Source organism: Malaclemys terrapin, chromosome 7 (genome assembly GCF_027887155.1).
Source record: "Malaclemys terrapin pileata isolate rMalTer1 chromosome 7, rMalTer1.hap1, whole genome shotgun sequence".
Classification (NCBI taxonomy): domain Eukaryota; kingdom Metazoa; phylum Chordata; order Testudines; family Emydidae; genus Malaclemys; species Malaclemys terrapin.
The window spans coordinates 105,323,557-105,336,940 of NC_071511.1; the positions used below are offsets into that span (position 1 = coordinate 105,323,557).

Consider the following 13,384-nt stretch of genomic DNA (forward strand, 5'->3'; position numbering starts at 1 on the left):
TCTTTGTTCCAGTTACATTCCTGTTTTGGGCTTAGGGGTACTGACTTGTACATACGCTCTACCTATGTTTGGTCACCAGAAAAATCAACTCTATAAACCAGATTTTCAGGAAGCAGGTGAAAGTGCTAGTATCACCCATTGCTAAACACCACCCTATTTTGTATTGCCCAGATGATATGAGAAATCAAATAGTGAACACAGTCCAATTTACGACAGGATGACTGGTTGATGCCATTTTCAGATAAGTCTGTCATGATTCTATGTAGTTTTTACTTCTTTGTCATTCAAATGAGATGACCACAAATCTCTAAGAATATTGGTGTATATGAAATATCCCAAGAGGGGAGAAAAAACAGTTATCACAGTATCTATGGTTCTTTGGCAGTGTTACCTCTCCATGTTCACATTTGGAGGTATGCCCCAGCTCTGAGGAGCTTCCAGTACATTCTAGAAAGTCATGCTCACTAGGGCTGCACAAACACCCGCTCATGACACTCAAAGTTCAAAGTTGACACTATAAAAGGGCCATGCAGCCCAAACCATGTCAGCTCATTACAGTAAGCAGAGTTCAGGAGCACTCCTCTGAAGGACATCCTTTGGGCAGGTCTAAAAATGGATCTTGCCTTTCCTAGCTCATCTTTTCATAGATTTTAAGGGCAGAAGGGACCACTATGATCATCTAACTCTGACTTTTTGCATAACACAGGCCATAAAATGTCATTCAACATCAAGTTGGATTGAGGTAGAATATGTATTTTAGAAAGATATCTGATTTTAATTTACAGACTTCAAATGATGGAACCTCAATCATAGCCTGAGGTAAGCTGTTCTATTGATAAATCACCCTCACTTAAAAAGTTGTACATTATTTCTTGTCTGAATGCGTCTAGCTTTAACTTCCAGCTTCAGAACTTCATTATGCCTATGTGTGTTGGATTAAAGAGCCATGTAATATCAGAAATTATTTCTGTATGTAGAAGCTTATGGACTGTGATGAAGTCACCTCTTCATCTTTTGTGACCCCCAAACTCCAAGGGGTGAGCGCAAAAGCCTTGGCGGAAAGGCTGACAAAACCTTGGGTTAAAGAGCCTCAGGGCAGGACTCTATAAGCCTTCATCAGAGGGTACACGCTATATGCTCCAGTAGTTGCACTGAAGGTTCTATACTAACCAAAGAGGAAGGAAAAGAACCAGGAGTTCTACGAAACTGAAGGCAAAAGAGCACTCAACACTGATGATGCCATGGTAGGGGATTCTCTTTATATGAAATCTAAGCCTTGATTTCAATATTCATTATTGTATGATGTATCTTAAAATTACAAGGTATTTTAAAAGAATAAATGATATTTCAGAGTTAGATGTCAAGAGGTATCTCTAAGGTGCCACAAGTACTCCTGTTCTTTTTAAGAGGTATTTAAGAGTCCGTTCTGAACATAACCAATACAAATACTATTTTTAATAAGAGTAACTTAACTTTTCCCTCTTACTAACAAGCAACATGAATGTTTTCCTTTGAACAGAAAGCTACACAATTTAAATAATACTACTAGCTATGTCAAAAAGGAAAAGTACTGATTTATTATTACACTCTGAGTTACATACTGTAATTTCATGCTAGTAATTTGAACTAATAACTCTATTAGGTACTGTGCACATTAAAATACTAATCAGTTTATTCATTGTCATTACCATGCCATTAATTTGCTATTTTTTCTTTTCACCAGAGAATTACGATCCATTACCATTACACATCCAATTGTATAATTTATGTTCTAATATTAATTTAACATATAATTATTTACCATTAACCTATTACACATTTATCATTTGTTACTATATTATCATATATATTACTCCCATATAGCATAAATTATCATTTACAGAACAATCATATCACAACATTTCTTAAGAAGTAACATTTTAGTTCAAGGCAAAAAAAGCGTGTCAAAACTGATGACAGAAATATTTCTATTAGAATGTTTGATAGTTTATAAGAAATTTTGGAAAGCTATAAATGTGAAAGAAAAACTGTCTATATAAAGTAGACTCATAATACAGAGATGAAGCTCTCTTCCAAATAATGATCTAAGATAAAAAATGTAGAACAGAGAATAATTTCTGATATAAAATCCAAGATCATATTCAATAGGAACTATGTATGATGTCAAGACACAAGAGAGAAAAAGGAAAAAGAAGGGGGTTGTTAGTAAATAACAGAGCAGTGGTAAAAGCAGACAACTCACTAATTCTTCTAACTAGTAAGTACAATTTGATGATTTAACAAACTTCAAAACAATAAATGCTCTTTTTTTCCAAAAGGAGATCAAACTGGTCTGCTAAACTGATGTTCAGACCTGCCGAGGAAGTGAAAAAAATAAAACAACAATGGGCGAATATTCATATCAAACTTTGACAAACCCTCATTAATGCACTAGAATAATCAAAGGGATGTAATACTTGCTCCTCTGATTCAAGATATCTGCTTTTTGTTGCTCAGAATTGCAATTTGGAGAACCTGTTGGATCCTAGATTGCTTCCTGGTGTCCTGTAGCAGCAGTAGACTAGAATGTTTTCCTATAATTGTTTGGCAAAGAGGCTGTGATTTTCTATTTTCTTTCAGAGGTGGAATTTGGATTATTGTAACACACTTTATTTGGGGCTACATCTGAAGGCCACTCAGAAACGCTAGGTAGCATAGAACAAGACTGCCCTGATAACCCAACAAAGCTTCTCACAGGAAGTGTTATGTTTTTGGATGTAACTGATGGTGCTGATCTTGATTTAGAAGGCACTTTGTGTTTATAGGTGGATCCTGAGCAGGGCCGGCTCTTGGCACCAGCAAACCAAGCACTTTTTTTGTTTGTTTGTTTTGTTGCCTCAGGCAGCAAAAGCCTAGAGCCGGCCCTGGCAGCAGCAGCGCGTCATGGGCGGGGGGCGCCCTGGGGCTGCTGCGGTTCGCACCGCGGGGAGCAGAGCCCACACCTTGTGGCTGGGCCGGGCAGCGTCCGAGCGGGGGCCACTTGGGCTGGGGGCCGCCCCGCGGAGCAGAGGTTGCCACCTGCAGATGCCGCAGGGCGGACGCCCCCCAGAGCCGCAGCCGGGGCTGAGCGAAGCAGCCCGAGCCGCCCAGGGACTGCAGCAGGGCGGCCAGAAGCAGAAGCAGCACCCGGGCCATAGAGGGTGGGACATTGCCGTGTGGGGCCTGGAGCCCACATCCCACTCCCTGGGGCTCCACTCCCTCTGGAGCTACCCTGCCCCGGCTCCGCAGTCCCCTGCCTGGGCAGTCCCCCAGCTCTGCCCTCCCGGGTCCCAGCCGGTCCTGGAGGTGGGAGCCCTGGCTGGAGGGACCCTGGGCTTAGGCGCAGCCCGGGAGCCCCGCTGCTTACCCCGACCCTGCCAGCACTGGACCAGCTGGAGACGAGGGGGGAGTGGGCAGAATCAGCACTGGTGGGGAGAGCCCAGGGCTGGGGCGGCAGGGGGTGCGGGTGGGGTAGGGTGGGGAGAGGGAGAGCCCAGTGCTGGGACGGCAGGGCATGTGGGTGGGGGAGGGCTCTGGTGGGGGGGGTGAGAGCCCAGGACTCAGGTGGGGGGCAGCCAAAATATTTTTTGCTTGGGGCGGCAAAAAACCTAGAGCCGGCCCTGATCCTGAGCTAACTGTAACTATGCATCATAGGTAAAACTGGCAGGCACTTAAGAGCTACCATTGTATAAATTAGATAAAGAGAGGTTACTTACCTGTACAGGAACTGGAATTCACTGAAATGTTTTGTCCCTATGTGTGCTCCACCTCCGGGATGCGCACATGCCCATGCACTCTTGATGAGAGATTTTTAGTTAGTAGTGTTTGCAGGTCTGTGCCTGCACTCTACGTATTCCCATACTCTGGTGTGAGGATATATAGGAAGCTGGCCGAAGAACAAGGTATTGAGGGGAAAATGACAGAGGAAACAACTCTCCATAGGTTCAAATGGGGGTTTCCGTAGAGCACTGAGAACTAAGTTGAAGTCCACAGTGGAGCTGGCTCTTGGGCAGGAGGGAAGAGATTGAACCCTTGATAAATTTTGCAGTAGTGGGGTGGGTGAAGACTGAGAACCCTTTGTTTAAGAATCCAAATTGTTTAGGAACTTGAGTAATAGAGGCATTGGGGGTAAGCATATAGCAGGACACGACGCCAAGGAGTGAATAGGGCATCTCAAGTCGAGTAGTGGCTGCACCCTCCCTTGAACAGAAATGTTTGCACTTTGAATTGGATGGCATTGTGATGAGATCTATGTTCCAATGACCCAAGACAGACATATCTTCCAGAATACCTCATTGTTCAGTTCCCATTCATCATCGATCCTGAAATTTCTGCTGAGGGAGTTCACCAGTGTTCTCTAGACCTGGCAGACAAACCACGGAAATGTGTATACGGAGTGATATACACCTGTTCCATAGTTTTATGGATCCAACACATAAGGACTGGGATCTTGCTCCTTCTTGTCAATTGATATAATAAATTGCTGTCTTGTTGTCCAGCATTTATTCTGATTGGATGGTCCTTGATATGGGTTGGAAAGTGTTGGCAAGAATACGGAACTGCTCTGAGCTCCATTATGTTGATATGGAGGGTCATCACAAGAAAGGTCCATTCTCCATTCACCCTGAGCTGTGACGTTCTGGGAGTGTGAGCCCTAACCTATCAGGGAAGTGTCTGTGGTGATAATCCTCGTGGGAGGAGGCTGTAGGAACAGAACTTCCATGCACAACTTTTGTGGGTCCTTCCACCAATGTAGAGAATTGAGGATGTTGGATAGACTGTGTTGTTGGGGGTGTAGACAGTTCTCAACCAGGCCGGAAGACACCGAGAATGTAGTTTTGCTAAGGAAGTCATGAATGTAGAGGCTACCATATGGCCCAGAAGTTGTAGGCAACCTGTGGTTTGTGGGCTCTGCTGAATTGTTGAAACAAGATTGGACATTGTAGAGAATCTGTCCTTGGGTAGATATGTTCTATCAGAAGAAGAGTCCAGAGTGGCTCTGATTAACTCTATATGTTGAATGGGCGTGAGGGTAGACTTTTCCACATTGAGGTGGAGGTCCAGTAAGTGAAATGGAGACGAATCTTGTCTGTGAGCAACCTTTCAGGAGCCAATCATCCAGTAAGGGGAAGACGATTATGCCCATTTGTTGAAGATAGGCTGCTGAGGCTGATAGAACTTTAGTGAACACCTTGGGGCAGTGTAAAAGCCAAAGGTTAAGACAGGATACTAGTAGTGGTCCCTGCCTACCCCAAAACTTAGGAATTTGCAAGGGATGAATGGTGACATGAAAATAGGCATCCTAAGGTTGAGGGACACAAACCAATCTTTGGAATCCAGGGGGGAATAATCATTGCTAGGCTCCCCATTTTGAACCATTTGGAATGGACAAAGGTGTTTAAAGTCCTGAGGTCCAGAATTGGTATCCATCCCCATTTTTCTCAGGGATTCTACCAAGAACAGAAGCCTTTTCTGACTAGTCCAATGGAACATATTTGATTGCTCCCAGAGCTAAGAGGAATCGTGCCTGGTGACTTAAGAGGTTTGAGAAGGGTCCCTGAAGAGGGACAGGTGGGGGGCTGGAAAGAAGCTGAACTGGATGGAATAGCTTGTAGAAATCGCTTCTAGAATCCATCTGTCTGAGGCTATGTGTTCCAGGAAGGTGGGAAAGGGGAGCGATGATCCCCATAAGGTTGGAAGGGTAGGGGAATAGGTGCAGCTGTGTCATCAGCACCAAACAAAGCCCAGAGAGATGTTTTGGCAACTGTACAACCTTCTGTAATGAAGCCCTACATTTTTTTCCTCTGATCCTGAGGCAGGTGTTCAATGAATGATGAGAATTTTGAACAGTCTGTGAAATCCCTTGAGAACTGGCTATTCTGAACTGCAAGGAGTCTGAGGAGTAGCTCTTGAAACCCAAAAGTCCAATCGTTTTAGCTTCTTGTCGGATGGTGTTGAATGGGACACTGATGTTGCATGTTCCGTTCCTTAACAGCCTCAACAACTAGAGAGTTGGGAGCAGGGTAGGAGAAAAACGCTCCGAATCTCTGGGTGGAATGTAGTATTTTTTTGCTCGCTCATTTACATGTGGATGGGATAGCAGCTGGAGTTTGCCACACTGTGCATACTTGGGTTAGCAGAGCATCGCTGATGGGCAGGTCAATCTTGCCCTGAATAGGTGCTTGCTACTCTTTTTATAAAGTCTTGAAAGGCCTTAAAATCATCGAGGTAAGATAGTGGGGAGAGGCATGTCATTCTCATCTAGTAAGGAAGAGGACTTCTGGGAGGGTAGTGTTTCTTCCTGTTCCACTGGTTCCTACTCTGAGAGATTATCTATGTATGAACAGAGCCTGGGGAGTTGGTTGATGCTCCTGATGAGTCCTCTTTAGAAATGTTACCCTGTAGAAAGGATCATAATAGGAAGTCCCCGGGTTCCACTAAACCCACTGTGGTGGGGCATAAAGGAAAGGGGCAGGATACCAAGGTTGTCCTTGCCAAGATAGCTGGGCATGCTTCCTAGTAGCACTTCCCCTTCAATGTGAACCTCAGAAGAGGGAGGTTGGAAGGTGGATTAACCTTGTACAGACACCTCGAACTCAGATGATGCATAATCCCCTGTATCCATGGGGGGCAAGGGCACCAGTACCAGTGATCGAGTTGGTACCAGACCCCAGGAACAGACCTGTACTTGCACTGATACCAAGATTAGAAAGGGCAGTGGGAGAGGCAGTATCAGAAAATGTTAAATTGGTACCAGCTGGAAATATTTCTCAGCACCCTCAAAGCATCTGTGTAGAGACTGTGTCGGTTTTGGAAGGCAGGTCACAGTCGAAGATGTGGCAGAGGGTAAGTAAGCTCTGAGAGTTGAGTTTGAACCAGTGGAGATTATGTCTCAAAATCTCTCAGCATAAGTGATTTGGGCTTTTCAAGGATTCCCAAGTCATTGTGAGAAAGGAGTCTAGATGGTACGGGGAACTATGCTTGGGGCTCCTCAGGTGTCAGAACGCCAGGTGCTAGTGGAGATTGTTCCAAAGTGAGATCAGTGTGCCTTTGTCTTCTGGCTACGGAAGACGATACCAATGAGGATTTCATCGTGGCTCTGGATTTCGGAGACTAAGCCTGGTGCCAGTGTCACTCTAAACAGCTTTTCGGTATGCGACATGGTCTTCTTAGCCGGTACCATGACTGCAGTAACAGAGGGAGTGGGAACCTCAGCTGTACCCGTCCCATATTGGGACAAGCAGTCTCCTGAGACCGAGAGCAAGGAGGTGACTTTTCCCTTTTCTTCTCCTGTTCTGGAGAAGGGGGATCTTTTCTTTTTAGAGGGCCTGGGAAGCACCACAGAGCCCTCGAAGTCTTTGCTTACCTCTGAAGAGTAAGTGGTCAGTGGATCTAATGTACAGGGGGTGACTAGGACATGCACACACACTGTCTCAAGGAGCACTCCATAAGCAGGAATTTAAGTCTGTCCTCCCTCAATTTTTTGTATCTGCTTTTAAATCCTGAACAGATCTTACATTTGGTGGGGATGTGAGTCTCTCCCAGACAGTGGAGGCATCTTGAATGTTCATCACTGCAGGGAAAAGACCTATGGCAGATCTGACAGGGTTTGAAGCCCAGGGTCTTGGGCATAACCCACACTCACGGCCATGGATCGAGGCCCAAGAAAACACAAAAGCCCCAGTTGACCAAACAAGGGAAAGGGGGAAACCTGCCTCTCCAAAAGCAACAATTGTGCTAAATAACAAGAAAAAACAAAAAACACAGCTCTTTTACCCTTAAAGTGCGACTCACGGAGCCTCCCAGCCTCCTCCTTTCTCCACCTATTAGACTGGGGGTGGCTGGGTGGGTGGGCTGAAGCCCCAAATCCCGGCCCCCGGCAGGTGTGCCCTGGTTCTCGTACTTCTGAAGATTGTTGTATGCAGCTTGGAGGGCCAGTAAGTATGGCCACCCCTGCTATGTACCCTCTTATCACAGCATGAGGGTGCCTAGACACTGCTGACGAACATGTCCAATCAAGTGGGCACAGGTGAGCACACATCCTGAAAATGGATCACTCAGAGGGAAAATGCTCAAAGAAGAATCAGACACATGTAACTATGGAGTAGCATGTTGTTATGCTGAGCTATTTCTTTGACTCTCTCTTTTTTCTTCTTTTCAAAAATAAATATTTAAAACACACTGAAATGACTAATATTGCAGCAGGGATGAGTGAATTGTTATATCAAGAAAAGCACCAATATTGTTCCTGTCAAGCTACAATAAAACTTCAGGCAAGAATATTAAATTACACAATGTTGAGGTTGCCACAAATCAGGAAACCTGTTTTTTCTTTTTTGTATCTAACTCACTACAGTGAATAAAGAGACAAGGTGGGTGAGGTACTATCTTTTATTGGACCCAACCAACTTCTGTTGGTGAGAGAGAGAAACTTTCCAGCCATACTCTTCTGGTCAGGGAAAGGTAATCCCAGGATCACAGCAACATGAAGGTGGAACAGATTGTTTAGCATAAGTAGTTAGCACAAATTCTAAGAGATCATTCAAGGTAGAGTGGCCCATTAACACCTCTGCAGCCACTGCATACAGTGAATAAAGTCTGTTCTAAAATTAAAATACACCCAAAAACTGCTTAAAATGCTCTACCATGGGAACCCATTGTTCCTAAGTAACAGAATTTGTAATGTAACAGCAGATCAGATCTCAGCCAACAAGTTTGGTTGCTACTTTGCCTTATGCACTTGCCATATGGCAAGGATAGTTCCAGGTCATTAGAGTTATCTGCTTAGCAATAAATTCCTTTCTGTTATGCTCTAATTATGTTGTATTATAGGTGGACTTAAAGAATGATTACAAAAAAAATTGATGAGCTTCAATCATTATTGCTGATTATTAAATGAGTGCATCTTTAAACTTAAAATGTTCTGGATAAAGCTTAAAAATGGCAGTTCTATAAACAACATTAAAGTCAAGGTAGAGAGAAAGTTGGGACATTTAGGGGATAAAATTATTTATAAACAGAAGTGTAAAAAATTCACTCATTAAGGAAACATACTTTCATAAAATAGATCTTTAGGAATACCATGGCAGTGTTGTCTCCTAAGATTTAATTTGTGTTACCCATCCTAAATCCAATATTTTAGAGGCATGTTCATCAAATTTCAACATTGCTTGAGAGATCAATTACTTCATAATTTGGAATAATAATAAGTTTCACATGCTATTTCTGGATTCAGAAGATGACAAAGTAATGATTCTTCATTGATCCCTTTTTTAATATTAGGTCATATGAATCAAATACCTTTTTTTTTCAAATCTGTAACTGCATTTATCAAATACTAACAGAAACAGAAAGTAAGACAAATGCTACATAGGGTAAAGATGCCAATGTTAAACTTACCACAACATCTGACCTCATCTTTCCAAAAGTCTTGATTAAATGAGCATAATGATAGTCTTCCATTTGCCTTAAAATGGCTGTCATGCTTGCAACGAAGTTCCCCTATTAAAAAATAATAATAATAATAATAATAATGGTTTAACAGATGGAGCTAAACAGTACCCGCTATCAAAACGTTGTGTCACTAGGCTCCAACAATTCTTTTGGTATGGCAATAAAATGGACTAGTCAAAGTAAAACTTTATCATTAACATGTCATGAATAGAAAGAAATCCAAGGGTCCATGCACAGTCTGCTGCTAGTGAATAGGCACTCAAACATACCTAATATACAAGTGCATGAAAATGTAAAATTTAAATTTATTTGTTTCATATTTGATCAGGCATTTCAGGCCTGATTTTGGACTATATTTTGATACAAAAACTATTTGGAGATATAAACCTTTTCTGCATTACAGACTTTAAAATCTAACAAACACATTACCAATTCTAGTATCCACATTTGGGCAAGTCAGTATAGTATGCAATGAAGACATCTCTTTAAAAATCATTTCAATGGATATTGCAAGAATGACCAGATTTATGAAAAAACACTATACTATTATCAAATATATTGACTGACACACCGTATCTCTAAACCCATGAAAAAGGTTTTGCAAGTGTTATTTTTTTTAAATTCCAATTTTTAAATTTTTATGCACTGAAAAGTCATAACCCCAAACTACATTCTGCCAAGAAAAAGCCCGATTGGTACTAGCATATCTAGGGTATCATCAGTGACGGTTCTACTTGTTTAGTAAACTTATTCTTAAGAGGGGATATTAGAATATGTTAAGTGGACTGCTCATGATCAAACAGAACACAAACCTTTGGAATTATTCTTAATAAATCAACAAATAAGTCTGATTTTTAGGAAATTCTCAAAATTCAAAGGAAAGTTAGAGAATAAATAGGTAATGCTCTTTGATTTCTATACTCCCTTACACAACATTTCAAATTAATCTTTTTTTTTTCTACTTTGGAGATTATTCTATTTCATGCGTAGTGTGATATAAATTCAATTTGAGTGGTAACAGAACACACAAAAAAGTATTTTTTGATCAAATACTTTCTTTCTAAGCAGGATGTTGATAAATTCTTGCCATTTAAGGCCTTCAATACTTAGTACTTCAATCTCTTTGCTAAATAAATCTCAAGTAACTGAGGTCAAATATCAGGCCATGGAAGAGGTTCGACTTGTGCATCTGTGTAATAATCTATGTTAATCTACCACACACTCACCCTGTCCCCAAACTTCCTAATGTATGCAACTGACAGATTCCTTGCATTGGGTTTCTGCATACCCTTTCTCCAGGGCAGCAGACCTGGTAATTGTTTTGCTGCTTAGCTAGCTTTGTTTGTGTTAGAAGGAATGCCTTTTCCCTTACTAATTTTTCTATACTACACAAATCTAGATTAGAAATATTAAGAGGTGCAAAAGGTGTGAATAAGAAAAGGGAGTGGCCAGCTGACTGGGTGTTTTGCTATGTCAAAGACCTTTATGGTTACTCTCTCTTATCCGTAGCAAGAGATGGGGATATAAAATTATGCTAATAAGAAATGTACATAATAGGGAATCCTCTCATGGGAAACAGGAAAGGAAAATATTAATTGTCTAAAGAGACTGTATAATATGTACATAAAGACACAGAAAAAGGGTTTGCTACTTTAGAGGCCAAATTCAAATAATATTCAGTCCATCTCCCTTAAGGGTCAGATATAATAATCAATGTGGTGGTTCTGAGCCACAAAGGCCAGAGTTGGGGGGAAGGAGGGCGGGGGACAAGTGTTTTGTTTTCTTAAACTGGCCTAGGGCTAGATTCAAGATAACAGTAGGTCTTACCTCCCCCACAAATTCCTGGTTCATATAAATTCAGGAAAGGTGAAGAAGAGAAAGGGGATTAGAAGAAAATCTATCTCCTGTATTTGACCATTTAAATATCTAATCTTTTAAAAGTCCACTCCTTTTGGCCTTAGTCCTTCAAACACTTATGTACATGATTAATTTTACTCATGTAATGAAAGTTAAGCATGTATATTATTTCTCTACTGAATCAGGACCTTAATGGGTAATTCATCAGTACACAGATGACTTTTTTTGTTTTTTTAAACATAGCATATTTTCTGTACCTGGTTAAGAGCTTTGTTCACACAGTTATGCTAATCTCATTCTGTTTGTTTAGCAATTTAAATTATTACGAACAATGGCAACAACTGAGAGATGAATTTTGTACCAAGGGAACTGATAATGCTAACTTTGTATTTGAATGGAAGACTAACTTGGGAAAACGGTCAAACCTAATGGATTTAAGCATGTACTTTTCAGATGCATAAACATTTAGAAATGAAGTTAGTCTTATATTAATTTATCTTTTATGTATATTTATGGCCCCTGCCCCATTAAATGGTTAATTATTGAAGATTAATGTTTGCAAACATGAGCCCTCTCCTTCATATTCCAATACCTCTAGCTCTTGCCAAGAGACATAATCCTCTTTTTGTAACAGCACAGTGTTTGTCTGTGGGAATTACTACGATCATGCTGATAAGCAAGAAAAGAAGATGAGTCATTGGAGAGAAAGATAATTACATAAAAATATCTTATTAATTAGCATGGTAAGAGTTAGACAAGATATATGGAAGGTTAATACTTTATACTTAAATGTTGTGTTTCCATATGAACCATAAAATCTTTTCCTTTTTTAAAATGTTTCTAATGTTATTAGATAAAGAAAAACACAGGAACAAACATACTACATATGAACCCAGCATAATGCAAAGTAAAGAATGAAATATATCAAAGAGTACACCCAAGTCAGCAATGATCCATAAGGCTAGGGTATTGGTCTTTATCCAGCTAAGCACAATTTAAATAGTAATACAGATAAGTCCATGGAAATAAGTAAATGTCTCCTTAAAGTAACTCATCCACAGTATACACAAACACACAAATAAACAATATACCCAAAATTAAAAGAGCAAAAGTCCCACAAAATATTTTTAACACACAAAATCTCAAAGTCAAAAAGAGGAGATGGGATGCCTGGTAACAATGTTAGATGGGACTACATTTCCACTAGGAGAGGAACTAGGGTTGCCAACCCTCCAGGATTGTTATGGAGTCCCCAGGAATGAAAGATTAATCTTTAATCAAAGATTATGTCATGTGATGAAACCTCTAGGAATATATCCAACCAAAATTGGCAACCCTAAGAGGAACATAGAGTCCCTTAGCCATCTAAAAATCTGTTCATCCATAAAGAACTTGTAAAGGGCAAAAACTAGATGCTCATAAAATGAATACAAGTGACAATCAAATCATCTGAATGACACTCGTTGTGTCATACCATCTGACCAGTGTGTGTTTCCATTATATCACTTCCTCCTGAATGCAAGGTCACAAAGAGACAGAGGAGTTCATCTTTATCCTAATTCTGAGGGAGTGGGAGTTTTGGGGGGAGGGCTGGAGGAGGAAAGGGGCCTTTGCACTATTTCATCTTAAGTCTGTTAACGCCATCTTAAAATATATATAAAGAAGAAAACCATACAAAAGTTAAATACACTATAAAGCTTCATCCATTTCCATTTATTTTAAAACCCAAGGAGCATGTGTGTTCCAACTATATTTAACTATGCTGTTTTAATTTAAATGACCATCCCTATAAAATGCTTCAAATTGAAAAAACCTCATTAAACTTATTTTCTCTTTTTATGTGTCTTTAGATTTAGTAATTTTAAGATTTCCTTCCATTTGCAGCCAGTACAGTGTGCTCTTAATTACAAAGCTGTCTAAAATTGTAATTTTATAACAGACACAAGGTGGGTGAGGTAATATCTTTTATTGAACCAAATTGTGTCTCTAATATCCTGGGACCATCATGGCTACAATACTACAAACATAATTTTCTAATAGTTAAGCTTATTTCATA

The 13,384-nt window shown here is 40.6% G+C and overlaps 1 protein-coding gene across 2 annotated transcripts in view; it reads right to left on the bottom strand.

Moving 5' to 3' along the window:
* Window positions 1–13,384, bottom strand: part of DOCK1 (dedicator of cytokinesis 1) — a 566,139-nt gene that overhangs the window by 240,138 nt on the left and 312,617 nt on the right. For both annotated transcript variants that reach the window (XM_054033802.1, XM_054033801.1), the window contains exon 28: window positions 9,418–9,519. In XM_054033802.1, the coding sequence (XP_053889777.1) occupies window positions 9,418–9,519 (102 nt within the window). The remainder of the gene's footprint in view (window positions 1–9,417; window positions 9,520–13,384) is intronic.